Source organism: Ambystoma mexicanum, chromosome 4q, assembly GCF_040938575.1.
Source record: "Ambystoma mexicanum isolate Mex_15411 chromosome 4q, UKY_AmexF1_1, whole genome shotgun sequence".
Lineage (NCBI taxonomy): Eukaryota > Metazoa > Chordata > Amphibia > Caudata > Ambystomatidae > Ambystoma > Ambystoma mexicanum.
Window position 1 is genome coordinate 65981873 of NC_090928.1, and position 22718 is coordinate 66004590.

General features: G+C 43.2%; 1 protein-coding gene across 18 annotated transcripts in view; it reads left to right on the forward strand.

Moving 5' to 3' along the window:
- Positions 1–22718, forward strand: part of PTPRK (protein tyrosine phosphatase receptor type K) — a 1571968-nt gene that overhangs the window by 369964 nt on the left and 1179286 nt on the right. For all 18 annotated transcript variants that reach the window (XM_069607477.1, XM_069607481.1, XM_069607480.1 and 15 more), the window contains one exon: positions 14072–14343. In XM_069607477.1, the coding sequence (XP_069463578.1) occupies positions 14072–14343 (272 nt within the window). The remainder of the gene's footprint in view (positions 1–14071; positions 14344–22718) is intronic.

The following is a 22718-nucleotide window of genomic DNA, read 5'->3' on the forward strand; positions in this document are numbered from 1 at the left end:
GGGGCCTTGGGCCAAAACACCTTCAACTCTCTCTTCCTAAATATCTTCCTTCTCGAGCTCTTCGCTCATCCGCCTCCAACTCCCTCAGGGTCAGCTGCTTCTCCAAGCAACGAGTTGGGGGGAGATCTCTCTCCGCAGCAGGGGCCTCCCTCTGGAACAGCCTTCCTGCCTCCCTGAAACTTGAGGAGAACCATCTCCGGTTCCGGAAGCACCTCAAAACCTTCCTCTTTGCTTCTGCTTTCTCTCCCCCTCCCCTGCTAAATCACTGAAACTGTACTGAATCAGCAACTGGGCCACTCTCCAATCTCGGTCCTTGGCCCAGCCACTCTCCCCTGCACTGCCTCCCTGGCAACCCCTGCACTGCGGGACTGTCTCTGTATCCCTACAGCCCCCTTCCCAGCACTTGTCTGCACTTATACTGCACTTGCCACCAGCTGGCCCTTACTATTTATCTTGTATTTTACTAATCACTTTGTACTGCACTTTCCCCTCTCCCTTTCCCCCTTGCACTTTTTCCCATCCCCTCTACCCATGCACTTGCGCGATCTGAATGACACCTGGCCTAGTAGGATCGTTTGTCTCCCCTTGTCTCCCCCCCCCCCATCCCTGCCTTGTCGCGCCTTGAAACACTTGTGTATAGGCGCGTTACAAATGCCATATCATATATCATATATTTACCCGTATCAGTTATATTTCCGAAAAAATAGTTTCTATATACAAACGTTTTGAACAAAAAAATGTCAAATGCATTTTTTTTTTTATGTTAAAGGGTTTAGTTTAGTATAGTAAAATAAGTGTTTTTTAAAAAGAAAACAGGGGGCTTGGGGGGAAATCCCCATTACATTTTTTTTTAAATGCATTTGAAACTTTTTCGATGCTTTTGTGTCGAAACCTTTGTATGTAGAAACTTTAACTGTCGAAAAAATCATTATAAACCATATTTACTGTGTTTAACCATGAAACTACATATCCCTGTAATGTGCCCAGATACCTCCGGTTTTGGTGTGTACTATAAATAAGCAAACATATTCGTTTCTGCTCAGCGTCACCCGGAAAATAAACAATTCTAAGGAAGTCTGCAGACAAAGGGAGTTGCCCAACTGGGAAGTGCTGAGTTTCCACCTTGGATGTAGCTAATGGGAATCTGCTTTAAGATTCTTCGGGATGTCGTTTGTGATGTTATATTTGGTGTCCTGGGTGTCAGTGTTAGCAGTGCATGGCGGTGGCGCGAGTTACGGTTGTGGGGAATTTTCGTGGGGTTTCCTATTTTTATTAGTAATCATAACGTCCCTTTAACAATGGTTTTTCACTGAATTGCATAGGTTTTTAATTAGTGCAACTTAACCATAATGTGGCGATTAATCAGGGGATCACTCTCAAATCAGGGAGTCCCCAGCCCTCCCCCCGGCCCCCTCCCAGCAAGGTGGCGCGCACCCAAAGTGCTTATATGGAATCAACTTTAGTGAGGCCTCCAGCCCGTCCTACACCACCCCAACAAACACCCTCTGTACCACCAATGGGCTAGGAACGAGGCCGGTGTATAGGAAGAATATATATATTTACTTAGGGTTTGACAAATTGGAATAGCAACCAAAACCTCAACCACCAATACTGTGGCAATACACCATATCGCAACTCCAAATTACTTTCCGTTATTAAAAAAACATGTAGAATTTTGAAATATGCAGTCACAACTTACATCAGATTTCATTGCAAATTAACCAATAAAAACATTCACAATACAATGCGAAAAATCGTTTTGACTTTATTTTTAGAACAGCAATGTTTTTTGTAAGAAACTCGATGGAGAAAGAGTTTTAGGCTTTTGGTATGGTATTATTTGTAAAGCGCCTATACACAAAGCAAGTGTATCAAAGCACTCAATGAGGGAGGGAACAATTCAGAGCCTTTGAATTTCTGTGGGTGCATGGAACAAGGGCATATAATACAATTAACAGTGTAGATAACAGCAAATGGGTCTAACAAGGATTCTGCACCCTTTCCAAGTGCATTAAGGCGCCACCATGCAAGGAGGGCATACAAGGGATAAACAGACTATCTTCAAGGCATGGAGCATTCGGATCGTGCAAGTGCGCAGACAGGTGCAGGGGTGGGGGGGATGGGGACCAAGTGCGCCCAGTCAGTCAGAAGCTGGGCTAAGTGCTGAGAGATACCCCTCTCATGGGTCATTGACCATGTGCACCAACGGTGAGGCAAGTGCAAGACCCGGAGGAAAGTGCGAGAGGACTGGCAAGGGTGCCAGGGACCTGTGAGACTCTGAGGTACACCAGCAGGCCAGTCAGCAGGCTGCGTGAAAAAGGAGGGTGAGAGGGATAGAGCAGAGAGAAAGGTTAGCAGGGTAGAGGGAGAGAGAAGGAGAAGAGGAATGTCTTAAGGAGTATCCGGAACTGAAGGAGATCAGGCTCAAGACAAGTGTGACAGGAAGGCTATACCAGAGGGAGGCCCCTGCAGAGAATAAAGATTGCCCTCCAAATCTCTGCTTGCCCCCTGACCTCCCTTGCCCTCTCGCATTGCCCCACAACACTTAGTGTTTGTGATTCTGTTTGCCATGAAATGCTGACTATTTACAGCTATTCTGTCTGATAGCCTAGGTTATAGAAAAGCTTTGTGTTGCAAACTCAGTCCCTAGACTCCCTAAAAGCCCGTTTTCTTGGCAATTTACCCAAGATATAGCTATCTATTTTGGAGAGAGGGCACCCCCACCCACTATCCATCAAATATAAAAGCTACTGGACGGAATAACCACAAGTGCCATGAGTGAACACTCCATACCAAAGTTGTTTCACACCTGGTCCATATCCGTCCAGTGCTTTGGGCTGTGCGGTCCGGCAAAAATTGACCTTATTCGTCTAGGGGAAAATGGATGGGAAGTAGGCTGAAACTGCTTTCTTGTGGGGGGGAGTTTAGTTTGTTTTTATTAATAACCTTTTAATGTTTTTAACAAATCCTTCCCAAAACTTGCAGTTGGGTGCGAGGGGTATGTGTGACGTGCGGGCCAGGCATACCTAGTTGTCACAATTTTGACCGAATCCATCACATGAGTAAAGTTATTAGCAATTCATTTTTTTGGTTTCCTAGAGATATTACTCAATGAAAATACTTTGGTAAGTGGACGTTATGGTTACAAGTAAAACCAAAAATCACCTGCAATTCGCCAGTTATGGTAAGCTAAGCAACCATAACTCGTGCCACCACCGTGCACTGCTAAGAATAATACCCATGACATCAAAGATGACATAACAAATATGATTGATGACATCACATGTGCATTTAATTTTCATAGGAAGTCCCTACAAGGGGATGTGAATGTAATGTTGGCAAAAAAGTGTCAGGGGTCATCTGGAGATGTGTGGTGAACTACCTACTTGATTGTGCAATGTATTGCTCCAAAGAAGATTCCATTGCAGTGTTTCTAGAACAGGAACCTACTCATACATAAACATAGGCATTGGCTGCAGCATACACCATAGAGATGTAATATTTCTAATTTTCCCATGTTGGATAGTAAAATGGTGAATGCTTCTGTATCACACGTTTGCATACTGTGAAACCTATACTAAGTAGGTAATAAGGTATCACTTACTACATGCTTGTACTACTACACACAAAACATTGAGACCACAATGTGTACAAATATAGGGCTTATACAGGGAGAGTAAAGTAAGTAAACAAGAGGCAATATCATGAGCCGCTGTGTATAACCAACATGATTATCTTTACGCATATACATGATTGCTGTGTTTCAGGCCTGCTTCTTCCCCTATGTATGTGCATCATAAGTTGGGATTAAATTCTAAGAAAAGCACTGTAAGAACATGTGAGAATAGCAATGTCTACAAATGAATACCTTTTTCAATTTTAAGTTTTTGACTGTCAGTGAATAAACTCACCTGGCCTAGATATGTCAATGAACAAAAAAGAAGGGGCTAGACATGTTATGGCATCAGTGATTTCGTCAATCATATTTGTTATGTCATCTTTGATATCATGGGTGTTATTCTTAACCGTGCACAGTGGGTGGCGCGAGTTATGGTTGCTTAGCTTACCATAATTGGCACATTTCCGGGGTTTTTCGGTTTTACTTGTAACCATAACGTCCCTTTAACAAAGTTTTTTTCATTTTTCATTGAATTTCATAGGTTTTTATTAGTGCAACTTAACCATAACGTCTACGAACATCTGACTTCTTTGCTGACCTTCCGGACAGTGCCACATGACCATATGCTGGTGCGCGGTATGATGACATGTCCTAGAACCAGTCCGCACTTCACAATAAGATCCGTGCTTCGCGGATAGTTCGGAACTGCACTTTCTTCTGATTTAGGAACGTACAACTTCTAAATTTACCTTGCATAGCTCCAACACCTATTCCTGCTCCTCCATTAACAATCTATTACACAGTAGATAATTTTAGCATAACTGATATTTATCTTACAATGGAATCAGCTAATGCAATCCCTCCTCCCCAAGAGACACCACCACTGCTGTAATCTAGGAGCATGAGAAACACTGCCCCCTACCTTAGAAAAAAGACGCGCAACATTTTCCCCTGTCCACCTGCCCCTCCATATTAGTGTTTGGTGCCTCTTCCCTCATTTCCCTCTCCAACTTTTGTTCTAAGCTCTCCTGACAAAACAAAAAATGCATCCAAAAACAATTAAATGTTCCTTTAGGAACCACTGTAAGCGGATTCAATTCAACACTACAGCTAAGTCAAGGCCTAGTCTGGGATGCTGAGGGAAACCCTTATTGATATATTTTTATGTCCAGTTTGTTTACTCTGGATGACAACCCTTATATAACACCCCTCTCTTAGAATCCCCCTAACCCCACTGAGCCAAGAAGTACGTTTGTTTTGCAAATTAAAAGGTTTATTTGAAAATTAAACTATATATATCACACTTTTATAATAAATTAATATTTGATATCACACTTGAGAATATGATGTTGATCAACAATGGATAATGTTATAGTGGTACTCTTTTTAATGGCTTGGAAGTTGATATAGAGAGGATAAAGTAGCTGAGAAGGCTCATAAGGAGTAGCAGGCTTGTTGGAAAGCTTAGAATCTTAGCTTTAATATGACAGTTAAAACTCGCTCCTAGCACAAACGGTTCCAGAGATACGGATGATTTTGTGAAGGTAGTTTTTCAGAAATTAAATCACAGTTTCAGAATGACAGATGACAGTTTTCAGCTTTAAAGATGACAGAATGACACGATTCTAGGAGGCACTTCTAATAGATTAAAATAGTTTGGATTAGATTATTTTAAACTAAGAGATTGGTTTTGGCACAGTGCTAGCTGGGTACTCACACTAGATTTTGGACAGGAATGCGACTTTGTCACGGATTCTGCTCACAGCGTCTGGTCTCTGATTCTGGCAAAAGTTCTTGGCAAAGAATTCAAACAGCTGGCCCGGCTGTTGAATAGTTTGGTTTGGGTTGCTAGGTTCTGAAGGCCTGCTGATAGGATTTAGCTGGTGGGTTGGCCCCTCTGCTACAAGTTCTGGAGTTAAGTTCTATGTTCTGGATGTGAAGTCGTCTGTCAGCGTGCTCCGCAAGGAAATGGAAAATGGATCTCTCTACCTGGGTTTCAATGTTCCTTTTATGTGTTTTGAAAGTGGGTGTGTGCCTGGGCATAGCTAAGCCTGCCCTTCACGACGTATCATTGGCCAAGTTCCCCTCTCCTCCTTAATTGGGGGAAGGAAATGGAGTGTCAGAGTGATGTCAGCCATTTATGATCTATTGAAGAACGCCCCTTTACTTTTGCATAGAAAATCATTTTTCATAACTACACATACTTCCCAGATACACAGTTGTTTGACATTACATGTACATATTACAGCTGACTTAAGGTACATACTGGCCCAACTCTGATCTTCCTGAGGACTTGCATTCACAAATGGCAACTTATTTTCATTTTTAGTTGATTTACCAATATCGGACGTTTACCAAAAATGGCACACATGTACACCGCCTTTCTACCCATATTCCATTAATTTACTAGGTCTCTAGCATAAACACAGTGTCTGTAGTATCAATAAATAGCGGGGTTTTGCCTCAGAACATGGTACAAAGTTGAATCAAGTCTTGAATTGTGGGTACATTTCTTAGATTAAGGATCTCCAAATTGCACATTTTTGTAAGCTTAATACAATATTTTAGAAGCATTTAACTTAAACATATATTTGCTGCAATATGATTCGACAAAAGTGTCTGAGCCCACCCCCAGAAACTGGGTAAGTCAGGAAACACATGTCTCTCCTTCCAGGCAGGGCTCTGTTTACAGTCCACACTGAAAATCAACATACCCCATTCAATTGCAAGGGTCTATTGTGCTGGTTCCAGCAGGCTGAGGTCAGCAGACCAGGGGGGCCTCTCTGCATTTGATTAACAGAGACCTGTGATTTCCTGGGCTGTTGCTGCTCATGGCTGGTGTGAATGCCTCCCATGAACAGAGACTCTTTGAACTTTTAATTAACTAAGACTCCTTCTGATCAATGCACAGTTCTGCAAGACAGCTCTCCTGTAAGAGTTTAGACCGCTAGCGCCGGTTTGTGTCCAAAGCGGGTACTGCACCCCTTTTTTGGATCTGTCTTGAATTAATGCATTTCAAAAGGGGATTTTGCTTGATGGTGTATGATCCTTGCTTAACAGTGTTTTGATGGTATCCTTACAGTAGAGTGGTGATGTGGAACCCCCCACAAGAAGGTTGTATCTTTAGAGTGGTCTTGTGCCCATGATTTTAGCAACTTTTTGACATCAATAAAAACGGATTTTGAACAGAACCATCTTTCTTTGCACTGGTGGGTGGCAGATTAGGTGACCATTTTGGTGTGCGCAAACATCCCGGTTCTCCTGGATTCTGGCGTGAATGTGGGCGGCGACAGCTCATCCCCACATCTACCCAGTCTATTGATTCAACATGGGTCAAAACCCTTGGCACCACCTTTCACAGTTAAAAATAGAACTAAAAAAAAAATCTTGGACTCCATCTACTTTACATTTCTCAGTAAAGTACATAAACTCAATAAGATTTTCCAACATTTACATTTGCTTTTTGTGTTATGCTAATGGCGATATTGTGCCGTTTCCAGGGATGGAAGGGTGGATACCGACCTGGCAGCCCAAGTTATCTGCCCAAATGAAGCAAAGGTGGATAACGAGGTCTCTGGACCATTATCCCCCCCATTCCAGCTCCTGTAATGGGGGATGAAGGCCATTAGCACCCTAGGTTCCCAAAGTGGGAACCCGGGGTGCTAAATAAAGGATTTTACTTCCTACACGGAAACTCCTTTTCCAAGATGGCCACCATGGAAAGGGAAGGCAGGGTTCCGTATAGGGCCCCTCTTCTCTTTCCATGGCAGCCTGCAGAAGGCGAAATGAGAACCCTATGACAATATTACCACGAGCACTTTACCACAAAGCCAGTCCCAGGTGGACATGGCCACTTTAACCACATGTGTTGTCCCTCGTGTTCATGGCCAGTAGCCTGATTGTCCGGATCATGACCTTATTCCAAGACCCGGACAATCTGGCTACTGCCCATGGCCACAGGCTGCACCCCAGTCACCAGAGGTAAATCAATATTTTTTGTACCTACGTTATGACACTTGTCAAAAAAAACAAAATCCATTCAGACTTTACGAAAACATTTATAGCTATAACCTTTTTGGGACCCCCTCCAATTTTGCCACCTCTTGACAAAATCCCACCAAACTTAAAAACATTCGGAATCAACAAGGGAACGAAATTGCAAAATGTCGTGTGGTTTCATTGAGTGGTGCCAAAGTTATATGCCATCCAAAAACTGTTCCCAAACGTCTGAAGTGTCCCGAACTTCTCAGGACTGTTCGCGAACATCTGAACTGTTGCTGACTTTTGTGGCAAAAACCGCCCGTTTCTTTTGCTGCTTGCAGCCATATTCCATCCCATCCCATCCTCATCACCCCTCACCCCCGCAAAGATTATTTGATAAGTTTGACAAGTGCAATGTTGTGTTTTTTAATCTGTTTTTAACGTGATGTCCGTGAATCCAAGATGGCGGGCGTTTCCGAACATCTAACGCACATCACGCTTCATGCCAACCAATCAGCGAACACGTTGTGTCCCCGGACATGACGCACGTTTATTAGCCAATCAGTTCTCTCTCCGCGGAGCGAACAGGGAAGTGTGTCCGCGGAGCGGACATGGATATCATTAATTTTTTTGCCTTGCGTATTGGTAGTTTAAAAAAAACTACTGGAAGGATTTACACCAAATTAACTAAAGCATGCTTTCGGGACCAAGCCACCGCTCCTGCCGCACATTTGGTGAAAATTCGTCCAGTGGTTTGGGCTGTAGGCGTGAGCAAAGATTTTTCCCATTGTGTCTATGGGAAAAAAGACATTTTTGGGACCCCCTCCCCTGTAACTTTGCCCCCCCATGTGGACCAAACCTCACCAAACTTTGCAGACAAAATCAGAGTGGGCCATATTCATTCCTTGCAAAGTTTGGTGAGGATTCGTCCAGGGCGAAGTTATAAGCCGCCCAAAAAGTGCTCTTCCTATGGGATTAGCAATTTAACCATAACTACATGGCCGCTACCGCAGGCCATGTAATTAAAGGAATTTCAAGGTTATGAATTCATGAGTTAACCGATTGACCCATAATAGGCGGGTCCTGTGGAGTTGGTTAAAAAGGAGGCCAGAATAAGCCTTTAACTCGGAGGCCTGTCGGTAACGTGAAGTTCTACTACCCTGACAGTAAATCTCTAATGCTAACGTTCTGCTGTTTCCTGTTCCTTACACCACACATTGTAACAATCTCTAATGGTAATGGTGTGTAGCTTGCATCTTTGTAATGAATGTGCCCGCTTTACGGAAATTTGCTAAGTGTGGAAGGTTTGTGACAAGATATGCACATTCTGTAATGCTTTTTGTCGACCCAATTTAACATTCCTACATTGAGGTGGGTAATGGTCTGTGATGTCATGGGCTAGCATCATGTCAGTCAGGCCAGCCAATCAAAAAGGGTGAAAGTTAAAATGTGCATTAACACTACCGAGAATGGTGGTGTGGGTTTCCTCACCTCAACTCTGAAGTGATTGCCGGGATATCGATGAGAGGAAGGGGTCAGGATGGTGCAGAACAGTGGAGAAGGGTATCTTTGTGATTGGTATTGGATAGCGAAACCACTGACAGCTGCACACCTAACTTGTAAGAGTCACCTGCCGAGATATGCAAATTGTGCATTCTGGGTAGACCAATTCTGGTACGGAGGTGACTTTCTGAGAAGCCATCAGCTGCCTTAAAACATCAGCTACTGTGTGTGGCACAGCCATCTGGACAATGGGCCAACCACCTTGGGCCAGGCAGACCGACATAACAGGTTTTACTCTTTGCAAATTGACTTCGCTGGACTGCCAGGTGAGGCTGCATTAGTGAGAGTTTTCATGAGTGAGAAGTGGTTACAATTGTGTTCTTGCCCAATGGAATATTCCTGATGCAGGCTAATGCAGTTGTCTGTAGGTGAGTGGGCTGCAGTAAATCTAGGCAGGAAAGAGGGTGTGCTCAGGCTTGACTGATGGGAGCTTGCTGTTGCTCCTCTCGCCCTGCGCAAACACATCTCGCAAGTAAGAGAAAAGATGGCTGCTGAATCTATGGGAAGTGGCACAAATCCCAGTGTCATTCTTATTTTCTAAATTTTCATCACCGCTCTACCTAGGTTTATATTGTTCGTTTTCCTGCAAAATAAATGGGTGAATTATTGAATGTTACTGAAATTCCTGAAACGGCTGCTATATTCAAAAGCTCTGCTGTTGGTTGACAAGTGCATGTAACACTTTTAAAACATTTTAAGAAACATCCAACTTGTCAATCAGCTAACCATACAATGTCTTGCGACTTTCTTTGACATTTTATGCCAAATGTATTAATTCTTCATATTACAATTGTGTAAAGGGTGATGTAGCATCAGAAACTGTTCTGTGCGACTAGACTCATTTTTGGAGGTGAATTTTTACGATGATGTGGTGGTGTTTTTTTAAACTGCTAAATACTCTGCATATTCTTTTGCATGAAGTGAAATTAAACTATTTTGGAGAACTTATTGAACATTCGTCTTGGCCTAGAGCTCCAATGCTTATTAATGTCCCCTTTTTCCCTCTGGTTTGAGGAAGCGCTCATCTTGATTTTGAAGCTTAAAATTGACCAAATGCCAATGAACGGCTTCGTACAGGACTGGACAGTGGTGCTCCTTCATGAAGACTGTGGCACTATGCGACTCTAAGATTTCCTGCTCCGAAGGGGCTTAGTTTACTGCCTCAGGGCAAATTCTTCAATAACGTCCACATTGCTCTAATTGCTCTCAGTGAACCCTACCTGAGACTGCTTATGGCTAATGGTCCTTTATAAGTGTATTGCACATTCCCAATGGCCCGTTTGGGGTCTGGTTGTTCTTAAAGTAGGGAGTGAGGTGGGGAAAGGGGAGGGGAAAGGCTCCAAGTTGACTGTTTTTTGTGATTTATTGCTTTGTCTGGTTATCCGAATTTATGCAATAAAAATAAAGTGGAAAAGAAAAAATTGACCAAATGCAACCAGTACGTGTTAGTGGCAAGCGTGCATGCTTTTCATTGTGCTTTGATTGGCAGGTATACTTGTTCATGAAGAGGTGCTTGGGTTCCTACTGAAAAGTTCAATGTTAGAATTGTTTTCTCGTGATTTTTTTAAAAGCTTTGTAATATGCAGTGCCAATGTCTGTGAGAAACACATTTTGCGCTGGAGCTAGCTTTGAGTAGATCACACTTGAAGAATAGACATGGTTTATTTCTAGATGACCAAAGAAGAAAGTGCATGTTTTCATTAAATCTAGCAGACCGCTTATTTATGTATGCTTTCTGTTTTTCCATACATCGTGGATGCTGAAAGCTTGGGATTTGTTCTGTTTAAAGCAGTTATGTTCAAAGGATATGCAGGGGAGAAGGGGGGGTCAGGGTGGATGGAGGGATGACCCTCTTTATAAAAGCAGTAGCGGTACCACCCGGTATTGCCCCGGTCTGTAGCTGACCTGCACGTAGCAGTCTGCAATAGCCTTGTGTATGTTTTAATGTGTCATATATTCCTATTAAGAAACCGCAAAATCGGCAACCTCCCGAAATCAGCTATACTGATTGCAGAGGGCTGGACCCCGCTCCACCCCTGTGCAGGGCGAATGGCTGGGGTGTGGTCTAATGTCACTATCACCAGTACAGGCCAGACTGGTATGCCGATCTTGTGCCTTAACGTCCTAGTTTTGGGAAAGTTGCAAAATCGGCAATCTCCCGAAATCGCCTATACTGATAGCAATGGGCGGACCTCACCCTATGCAGGGCGAATGGGTTGGGTTGGTGATATTTCACTATAACAAGTACACCCCAGACTTTTATGCCGACCTTGGCCCAACATGTCAGCCCACCAACTGTTATGGGGCTGGAGCCAACAATGAACATACAGACATTCACAAATGTATAAAGATTATGGTGGCTTCCCAATGCTGTAAACGTGCAGGTTCAACGCTACCAAGGGGGGGGGGGTGCATATCAGTTGAACAAGTAATGTGGTGAGTGACATTGAGCATGCAGATGTCATTGAACGCAACGCAGCGCAGGATGCATAGGGGGACACAGAAGCAGGCAAAGCATGAGAAGTCCAATGGTGGAACGCAATGAAGGGTGGGTGATTAGTTGTAGCAAATGGGGTAGGACAGGCAGAGGGTGCAGGTTTAAGGTGTCTTAGGGGGTAAAGTGTTAGGGGGGGGCTTTTTGAGCAATATGTGAACAGTTGGGAAGCAATTATCTTGATGCTGCAGGTCAGAAAATCATTTTCACCAGCGGCTCATATTAATAGCTGTAGGGGGTTTTGTGACAGCAGCATGTAGTTTTCGAACTTTTAGCAGAAACGGTGCACAGAAATGTTGCAAGGCTGAATTTTCCCAGGAGAACACAGCCCCATAGAAGTCACTCTAAGATACTTTCGAGGCCAGTAAACTAGACACCTGGTTGCACGAGGAAAATTGGCAGAGAAAATAGAAATCTTAAAAAATCAATCTATTGTGTGTTACAGATTTTTTAAGACTACACTTGGCAGCACAACATGAAAAGTGAGCTGGGGGGGGCAGAATGCTCGGTTGTGGTTATGGAGCGGAGAAAGGTTTCTGTGCCCCAAGGTTGCAACATTGTAAAGTGTCCTTGCTGATGTCTGTGGGGCACAGCATTGGTCAAACTCGATGTGATTCTCGCGCCTTTCCATCTCAAGATGTTGTGCCCAATCAGTATGCAGAGGTTTATCCATCATTTGTATATTGGTCAATCACAATCAATGGCAAACCAACGTTTTTGGCAGATCAGCACAACCAATTGCGGGGCGGTGTCGGGCGCTTTGTGATGTCGAGTGTTAATGTGATTTTGGCCAAGAAATGTTGTACTCTATCAGGGTCACATAACATTCCCCTTCTTTTAGGGGACTGGCATAGCTCCACCCATCAGCTCCTGTTACACTCCCTATAAATGTAACTAAAATGTATGGTAATTCTGTAATTGGTGTATAAAATGTTTTGCCGCAGTGGGCGGCGTTGACCGCTCATTTCATTTTGTTCAGTTACACTGTGCTGTCTAAACCCTGCTTCTTCGCTCCTTTGGTCGAATACATTGGTGCTACGTCTTGCTTGGTGTATGCTGTGTTTTTGGATTACTTTTTGGCGCAAGTCCCTGGCACACCTTAATAGAAAATATAAGAAGTTTACGCTTTTGGAGGAGGAGGGGATATTTTTGCTCGTGGGCAGAAGGGGGTGCCCTCAGTATAAAAAAAAAGCTTGAATATCACTGGTTTAGAGCATTTTCTTCATTTCATTTTTTAGTCTGCTTATTGGGCATGTGCTGAGCTCTTTCTCATCATTGAAAGTAATCTTCCTAGGTTTTCAGTGCACCATGGGTTATAATATATTCCTTGGAAATAAAGTAGTGCTGCCGAGTTTACATTAAATCAGAGTTTATGGCGGCCAGCGCCCATCAGGGTGTCTTTGGCTACCTTGTTTGCCCAGCACACTGTGTTAGGGGCTCAACTCGCATTTTGTCTGACTCAAATGCCCTTTCATCCAATTTTGTCCTTGCACTTATAACATTTTCTGTTGTATGGCCTCTGATTAGCAAGGAACAAGTAGTACTCAAATATCACAAATGGCCCTATTTCTGGTCATCCCCATCGCAATGCTGTATATTGTAAACAGAATGCCCTTGAAATTCCTGAATTACTTTTAGGCCGTGTAACTCACCCAGCTATGTTAATATTGGGCGTTCAGAATTCCATGCACACTATCCCAAATGAAAAGACTTTACTGCGGCTCCCCTTCAGTGAAGAAAGACATTCACAGTTACATACTTTAAGCCCAAAGCTGGTTGGCACACAGTGCCCTAGATTCATCCGGTTCACCTGTCAACCAGTGCAACGCTAACGACCCTTCCTGGGTCTCTGAGATCCCAATACTTAGAAGAAATACATTGAGCTTTAAACACTGTAGCTATGGGCGCAGATAAGAGTGCTATCGGATTATTGGCATAGAATGCACCAGGCATACATGTTGTGGGCATTGCACCCTGAAGGTAGCCATTGAGATGCATGCGACTCTGTGACGACGTATATACTTAGTAAACACGGGTCACAAACATTGAGGTTGACATCAATTAAGATTTAATAACTGGACTTCAATTTGAAACCTAGAACTGTGGAGCTGAGCAAGGGTAAAAGAAAGACCTTAAATATTGTCTAAAAAATAAAATAAAGTCCTCCAAATGGTTTGATGCCACAATATTGCAGAATAATGTATGTTTTTTATTTATTTATTTTTTACATTAACGTACTGACGCAATGAGCATGTGATGCATTCTTCAGATAAACGCTTTTTCGAGCTTCTATTGTAAACTGCTTCGAATGCAGTACTCTTATTTCCCACCTAAACAAGTCCTTGCCCGATAAAAACGTAGTTCCAGGTATTAATTGATTTAAATTGTTAAAAACTTGTTTTGTTTTTTTCCAGGCTCGTACATGATTGTGGATTCGTCTCACCACGATCCTGGTGAAAAAGCTCGACTACAGCTTCCCACAATGAAAGAAAATGACACACACTGCATCGACTTCAACTACCTGCTATTTAGCCAAAAAGGGTCCAGCCCGGGGAGTCTGAACATATTTGTCAGGGTAAACAAAGGACCCCTTGCAAATCCCATCTGGAATGTGACTGCCTCGACTGGTCGGGATTGGCTGAGGGCAGAGTTGGCAGTTAGCACGTTTTGGCCCAATGAGTATCAGGTATATAATTATTCAAAATTCTTATTTTTTATTTTTTGAATGCCCAACTTTTGATGTATGTGTTTGATCCACTATCCAAAACTTTAGTTAACTTAAACATTTTCGGGTATAGTGTTAGTGTTATAGGGGCAAAGTTCCTTCTATGAAGAAGTTAAAGCCAACAATTAGCTTTCATTATGTAGTACATTCAAATAGATTTTGTATTTAAATTGCTGTGCATAGCATGTCATTGGACTGTTAAATAGTCAATGAACTGTGTTCAGAAGAAATAACAACTTAATGGGGGCTTTTGATGGGGCACGCATAATGGATGGACTGTTTCTCTTCATTCGTTAAGGTTTGCAGTTTCAGAACATTTGTTCTTTTGAAGCTTGCTTTTATTCAAGAACTATGCCACAGGACTCTGTTTCATAAACAATGGAGCATCCCTGAAAGCTCTCTAATTGGAATGTAATATGGTTTATTTTCCTCATATTTTTAGATTTGAACCTTTTGTCATGAATTCTCACAGGTGGGTCCGGTTATCTCAGCTAATTGATTAATTACTAAGTAACGGTTATCGGTGAGGCTGTTTTTCAGAAAGCTGACTTCTGCATCTCTTTCCTTGAGAGCTGAGCTTTGGAAAAGCGCAGGCTAGGTGTAACCGGGGTTGAAGGATTTCAAAACTAGTCAAAAGGGACATTTTAGTGTCCTCTTCGTTGATTATAACAATTGAGTAAATGTAGGCCATATCAGCGTATTTACCTCAATGTATACGTTCTGCTATTTTCCTAGCAAATACTGAAATATTTGTATTTTGCTTACGTGTTTTTCTTAACGTGGCTGTACAACGCACTTTGCATCAGACATTTTGCAGGGTAAGGTGTAAAGCACTACTAAAAACCTATGAAATTCAGTGAAAAAACTTTGTTAAAGGGACGTTATGGTTCCAAGTAAAACCGAAAAACCCTTGAAATTCGCCAGTTATGGTAAGCTAAGCAACCATAACTCGCGCCACCACCGTGCACTGCTAAGACTAACACCCACGACATCAAAGATGACATCACAAATGTCATTGATGACATCACTGTTGACATCACATGTCTGGCTCACTCTTTCTTTCTTTTGCTGACATATCTAGGCCACATGGTTTTCTTCAGTAACAGTCAAACTAAAAATTGTATTTTATTTGTAGACGTATCATACAAGTAGGTTCTTATAGTAATTCCCTTAGAGTCCAGTCACATCATATGAAACATATACATAGGGGAAGACGCAAGATTTAAAGACAGCATTATTTTCATGCAAATAAATTATTGCTCTGTTTCAAAGCTGCCATTTACCCTATGTATATTGGTATGTGTTCTTGTCTTTGTGTTTTTTCTATAGTAATGCAATTATGTAATATATGGGTTTTATTAGCTACTTATTACATATTTCACAGTGCACAAAAATCTATTAAGAAAACAATTATTTCATTATTCAACATATTAACATTACGAATATTATACCTTCATCTTGTACGCTGCACACAATGCTATGTTTCTGCATTAGTAGCTTAGTATACTAGATACAACCCCATAATGGAATGCTATTTATATCAATGCATCGTTCAATGCACTAATTGAGGTATGATATTTATTGCAATGATCCTTGACACTTTTTTCGCAACATTATAATAAGAATCCCTTGTACACATATTTCATGAAAAGTACATACACATGTGATGTCATCAGTGATGTCATCAATGACATTTGTGATGTCATCTTTGATGTCGTGGGTGTTAGTCTTAGCAGTGCACGGTGGTGGCGCGAGTTATGATTGCTTAGCTTACCATAACTGGGGAATTTCAAGGGTTTTTTGGTTTTACTTCGAACCCTAACGTCCCTTTAACAAAGTTTTTTTCACTGAATTTCATAGGTTTTTAGTAGCGCAACTTAACCATAACGTCCTTTTCAATGGAGGAAGACCACTAGCATCCTAGGTTCTCAAAGGGGGAACCCGGGGTGGTAAAAACATTTTCTTCCCAAACCGGGACGCCGCAGGCAGGCGTCCCGGTGTAGGAAGGAAAATCTTCTACCAAGATGGACACCAGGGAAAGGGAAGGCAGGGTGTATAAAGAGAACACAACAGGGCATCGGCGGGGGGTCCGGAAGACCAGTAGAGGGACACGGGGCATGAGCAGGGGGTGGAAAGAAGGGAGACAAGGGGCATGAGCGGGAAAGAAGGGAGACACGGGGCATGAGCGGGGGGTGGGGGGCAACAGAAGACGGACACTGGGCATGAGAGCAAGGGGGTGGGGGGGCAACAGGAGACGGACACGGGGCATGAGCGGGGGGCACAAGAGAGACACAGGGCATGAGCGGGGGTGGGGGAATACAGGAGACACGGGGCATGAGCGGGGGAATACAGGAGAGAGACACGGGGCATGAGCGGGGGTGGGGAGGGGCAACAGGAGACGGACACGGGGCATGAGCGGGGGGTGGGGAGGGGAACAGGAGACGGACACGGGGCATGAGCGGGGGGTGGGGGCAACAAGGGAGACGGACACGGGGCATGAGCGGGGGGCAACAAGAGAGACACGGGGCATGAGCGGCGGGTGGGGGAGACACACGGGGCATGAGCGAGGCGGTGGGGGGAGGGAAGAGACACACAGGGCATGAGCGGGGGGTTTGTATGTCAGGGGACAAACAAAAACACGGACATGAGTTTGTGCGGCAGATCCCGCTCCTCGGCCCTCCGCTGGCCACCGTGTGCAATGGCGTGAGCGGGGGGCTGGAGGAACAGGGGAGACACGGAGCATGAGCGGGGTTGGGGGGACAGGAAGGACACACGGGGCATGAGCGGGGGTGGGGGGGGACAAAGGACACACGGGGCATGAGCGGGGGGTGGGAGGAACAGGAGACAGACACGCTCCTGCTGACCTGACAAAGCCTCTCATGCGGGAAAGAAAGATGGCGTCTCTGAAGCCAGACGCACTGCACGCTTTCACTGCATCCAATGAGAGAGCACGTTGGATGTCCGCGGACATCACGCAAGCAGCTTGCCCAATCACCATCCTGTCTGCGGAGCAAACAGGGAAGTGTGTCCGCGAAGCAAACGCAGAAATCACTAATTTTTTTTTTACCTACTTTTTGGTCATTTAAAAAAAACTACTGGACGGATTTTCACCAAATTTGCAAAAGCACGCTTTCGGGACCCAGCCGCTGCTCCTGGTCCAAATTTGGTGAAAATCCATCCAGCGGTTTGGGCTGTAGGCGCGAGCATACATTTTTTCCCATTCAGTCTATGGGAAAAAACAGACCTTTTGGGACCCCACCTATAGCTCCCCCCCACCCCCCCCCCCCTGGACGAATCCTCACCAAACTTTGCAAAAAAATTCAGAGTGGGCCATATACTTTTTTTTTTGCAAAGTTTGGTGAGGATTCGTCCAGAGGGGGCGAAGTTATAAGCCGCCCAAAAAGTGCACTTCCTATGGAAACACCAACTTAACCATAACTGCATATATATATATATATAAATATTTTTCATATAGAAAAAAGTTAGATTTATTGCAAAACTCAAGTAGCAGAGAAAAACCAGTTCAGTAGGGATGGCTGTCGCGTTTCGAGATGAAAAGTCTCTTCTTCATGAGCCAAAAACAGTATTTTTGAAATGTGTTCACCAACCCACAATGTTTCAGTCGGCTTTTTCTTCCACACCTGCACTCCGTAGAAGCAGAGCATATCTGGACCATGTTGGGGACGCCAATGTGACAGTTGCAACCCATTTTCACACAAGCAACGTAGAAGGCATATATTTTTAAATACACATTACAAGACCAGTCTTGACACCCTTCAGTATAGCAGCAATTGAGCACCAGAGCCTAATAAGTCATCTGCATTCCCGAACAAGCGCACAATATATAGTCCTGAGGATGTGCCATAATGCATGAAACACGTCTACACTGTTGTATTTCCAATACGAGTAGCACCAAAAACACTTCAGAATAAGTGTTATCGATGTTATGAAGAAAACATTCAAAGATTATTGGATTACATTGCATGGTGCACGATGGTTATTTTTAATCTCTCCACAGGATAAGAGGGCATTTTCTTCTTCAGTATTTTGCAGCTCATTTTCAAAGAATTTTCACAAAGGACAGAAGCCTTCTTACTGTACACTTATCTTCTTGACTCACACTAGTGGTCCAAATCTCTGTCACACATAATGGGTTTTCTAGTAGCTATGTACATTAGGTTTCATATTTGTCACTCCTGTGTGCACCATTAAAAATGGCATCTACATTTTCCACTCATTTGAATATGGTAACTTTGGTTTTGAGAGAGCACACTTGGCTTAAAGGCATGGTCTAGTAAAATTTTTTATTTAAAAAATAGATGGGCAACATAAAAAAAAACTAGCATTCTCTTTTTTAAAACTTCCTATGTAAAATTTTTAGCTATTCAAGCTCAAAATTCGCAAAAGCAAGCACATGGGCGCATCCATTTTGTGAAATGGATGCCCTCCTGTGCTGGCTTTTGCTTTTGCGACACTAATGAAGGAAAAGCCAGCCAGCTGTAGTAAACAAAAGCTACCGCTGGGTGGCTTTCCCTTCATTAGTGCTGTACGCGGAGGACGGGGACCAGAGCAGGAAAGCTGCAGCTGAATCTCGGTAAGTGCTATTTATTTTTTTTTTAAAATAAGCACTAGCTGTGTTTTTTTTTTCTAAGTTTACCGGGCTGGAGGAGCCCGGAAAACTTAGAAATAAAACCGCAGCTTTAAAAACGTTGTATTTATGTTTGTGGTCGCTTTTGAAGCAACCGCAAACATAAATACAACGTTATTGTGTTGGAAAACGCTGCGGTTTTTCTTTCCGAGTTTCTCAGGCTCCTCCGGCTCGGAGGAGCCTGAGAAACTCGGAAAGAAAAACCACAGTGTTTTCCAACACAACCGCGTTGTTTATGCCTGAATCTGCTTTCCCTTTTGGGGCTCTCGGGCTCCCCATAGGGAGCCCGAGAGCCCCAAATGGGAAATCAGCTGTAGGCAGAAACACTATGCGGCATGTAAACACAACTGCGTTGTGTTTCTGCCTGCTGTGGCTTTCACTTTGGGTCTCCGCTGCTCCCCTAGGAGCACCGGACCCAAAGTGATAGCCACAGCAGGCAGAAACACAACGCAGTTGTGTTGGAAAACTCTGCGTTTTTTCTTTCCGAGTTTCTCAGGCTCCTCCGAGCCGGAGGAGCCTGAGAAACCTGGAAAGAAAAACCGCAGCGTTTTCCAACACAATAACCTTGTGTTTGTTTGCGGTCGCTTCAAAAGCGACCGCAAACATAAATACAACCTTTTTAAAGCTGCGGCTTTATTTCTAAGTTTTCCGGGCTCCTCCAGCCCCGAAAACTTAGAAAAAAAACCGCAGCTAGTGCTTATTTTTAAAAAATAAATAAATAGCACTTACCGAGATTCAGCTGCAGCTTTCCTGCTCTGGTCTCCGGTCCCCGTCCTCCGCGTACAGCCCTAATGAAGGGAAAGGAAGAAAGAGGAGAAGCACATTAGGTTATTGAGAGAGGAGACCTGGTTTGACTATTTATTATATTTGTTATACCAGAGACCTAGGATTGGTGTTCCATGGGTAGGTTGTTAGGACTGAGGATGATGACTCTTGCATTTCCGGTTGAAATGGGGACTATTTATTACGAGTCACATTGCTGGTTTGAAGCTTTCGGACTGGCTGTATCAGATGAACCGCCTTTTTGGTTCATTTGGTAGATGATGTTGGGAGATGCACAGGGTTTTTAAGTGGATTCTGTTGGTGACTGGAAGCCAGTGGAATGTCTGGAGTACGAGGATATTGCATTCCTATCTTTTCAGACCTAATCCTTGCTGATTAGTTTTGCCCTTTTTGAGTGTTTAAGCAGCTACTCTAAAGGCTTTGATGAAGGCTGTTGACCTAATCCAGACTGTCCTTGTCCTAGGCAGAAATGTTTATGGCCAGATGTGAAAAATGTATCTTAGTTGAACGCAGCAGCTTATCACTCTAGCTATTGGTTTGGGTGCAACAGTGGGGCTTTTTTCTTTTTTGGTCAGCTGGAGAAGCTTTCCATTTCTTTCGGCGAAGGAATGTTTGTGGGGTAGGTTTTTGTGGTACACTGCAGAACATATGTTCAGTTTTAATTCGGTCTGGTTGTTCTCCATGGGTTCCTCTGTGAGAACCAACTGCCAAGATGTGATTGATTTGTGTTTGCCTTTTCTTGTAGGCAGCTCGACAAATAGTTGTTTACTCCCTAAAGTAGGCAAATACTCCCAAGAAGTAAAAATACTAACAACGGAAAGGAGGATACAGACACTTAGCACCTTCTGCCTCTGCTTTAGCCGACACAGCTCCATTGATATATTTGCACCAGTCATGCACATAGTGCCCCATGAAGAAACTACTACTTCTGATCAGGCAATATTAGCAAACAAATCTTTTAATGAGCATGAAGAACTAGGTGCAAAGAAATAATTATTTCAAAAACATTTATTTTCCAGTTAAAACCTAGTTTTACTTGCTTATAGATTAATCCCATTGGTAAGTGGACTTGCTATTGGGCTTGTTCCTTTTTTCAAATTCATTTGCGGTACCCCAAAGGTGATATTGGGGGTGGTAAATTGAAGGGGGGGAGGAGGGCTATCTAGATGGTGGCATCCTGTTTAAGGTTATCAAGCTAGCACAGATTTCTTCAGTCTATCTACAAGTCTTTTTAGAGGAATTCTATGACTGATGGTATTGGTAATTTGATGATGATCCTTTCTGTTCAGAGGGTTTAAATCTTGCAGGATGTTGTCACTCATGTATAAGGAAATAGTCAGTTATGATGGTGCCAATGAGGTTGTGTTGGGTTTTTCAATTTGTAATTTAAAAAACAAACTTCCTGAGGTCCTCGTGTACATTCTATTTAATGTCAGTAGTGATCTCTTGGCCCTTTGGCATCTATACCGATTTGATCCATTGCGCAGCTTTATCTGTTTTCCAGTAATTCCTCCAGACTTTCTCAATCCTCCTTTTCTTGCTTGAGGTGACTGCTTTAGCACCTAGTGCCATGCTTTTTATGGTTGTTTTTTGAAGGGCTTCTTTATAGCTATGCTATTGAAAATTTGGGATATCTAAACATGGAGTTGGGTGGAATCCTTCCTTTGGGATAAACTGGGTTTACTGGTCTTAATTTGCAATCATTTCAAAGACTGGTAAACTTTGAGATTGTTGGACGTGTATAATGTGACCATGATCCCCTTGCTGTTGATGTAGCTACAGCGGATCCCCCTGTAATGGTGTGAACATATTTCTTTGGTCCCTTTGTAACAATGGATGGAATGTGAAATGGTCACATACATACGTATGTTATGGAAAATAGTTGTTTGTCAGAGAAGGGTTAACCCAGTTAACCCACATTTTAGATGGTGGGTTTGCTCCAAGCCAGTCAAGAGGAACCTAGTAAAAGAATGGAAACATAGAGACAACTGGTTTGATAAAACACATTGGTTTGGGAAGTTTGCTAAAGCGTCTGACAACAGGAGCAATATACATTAAGATGATTGTCCAAGTTGGAGCCAAATGCAAAAAAAATATAATGCTGAAACAAGGCTAGAACGTTTGGAAAATTATGCACCAAGCAGCAATTGGCAAAGATCTACCAACATTTTAGGCGATTATTGCTAAAGCATGGGAAAGATTCATTACATGAATTTCAGCCTGTGATTGAGTCAATCATTTTCGATTTTTATATAATGGGACATTAACTCAGAGAAGATTGACCCCATCAAGCTCCACCCACTGGGATGGATTTCACAATGATGGTTGTTCACCAACACTCGGTTGTTCTCGCATATTTGTGGCAAATATTTACACCCTTCCAATTAAAAAAACGTAACCCACTCCCAATGGTGACTTGTACATTTGGGTGTCAGGGATCAGGCACTCCCACTTTCTACGCGAAGACAATGAGTTATGGTTAGATGAAAAAGCCTACTAGCATCTTTCACCTAGTGCAGTGTGAATGTGCCCCTGCAGCAGCATGATCCTCGTGGGCATTGCTCATGCTTGGTGGTCCAGGGTGGCCCAGGGTGTGGGGTTACCCATCTTTTCTTGAAGAGCTTGAGAGCCCTCGGTTTGGTTCACAGCGAGGTCCTCAAATGTTGTTATGCCATTGCTTGTACAGCGACACAAGCATGGAAGGCCTTTTAGTATCGACTGTGGATGACTAAAGATTTTTGTTTTTTTAAGTTTGTCAACATGTAGGTATACTATTCACATTCTGTGCCTGTTGACAGCCATGTCTCGGTCAGAGGCATTATCAACTACTCCACATTCCTAGTTTCCAAGCATCTATTGCTGCATGCAGAGGGGTGCTGTTTGGCCAAGAGGTTCTTTGAAACTT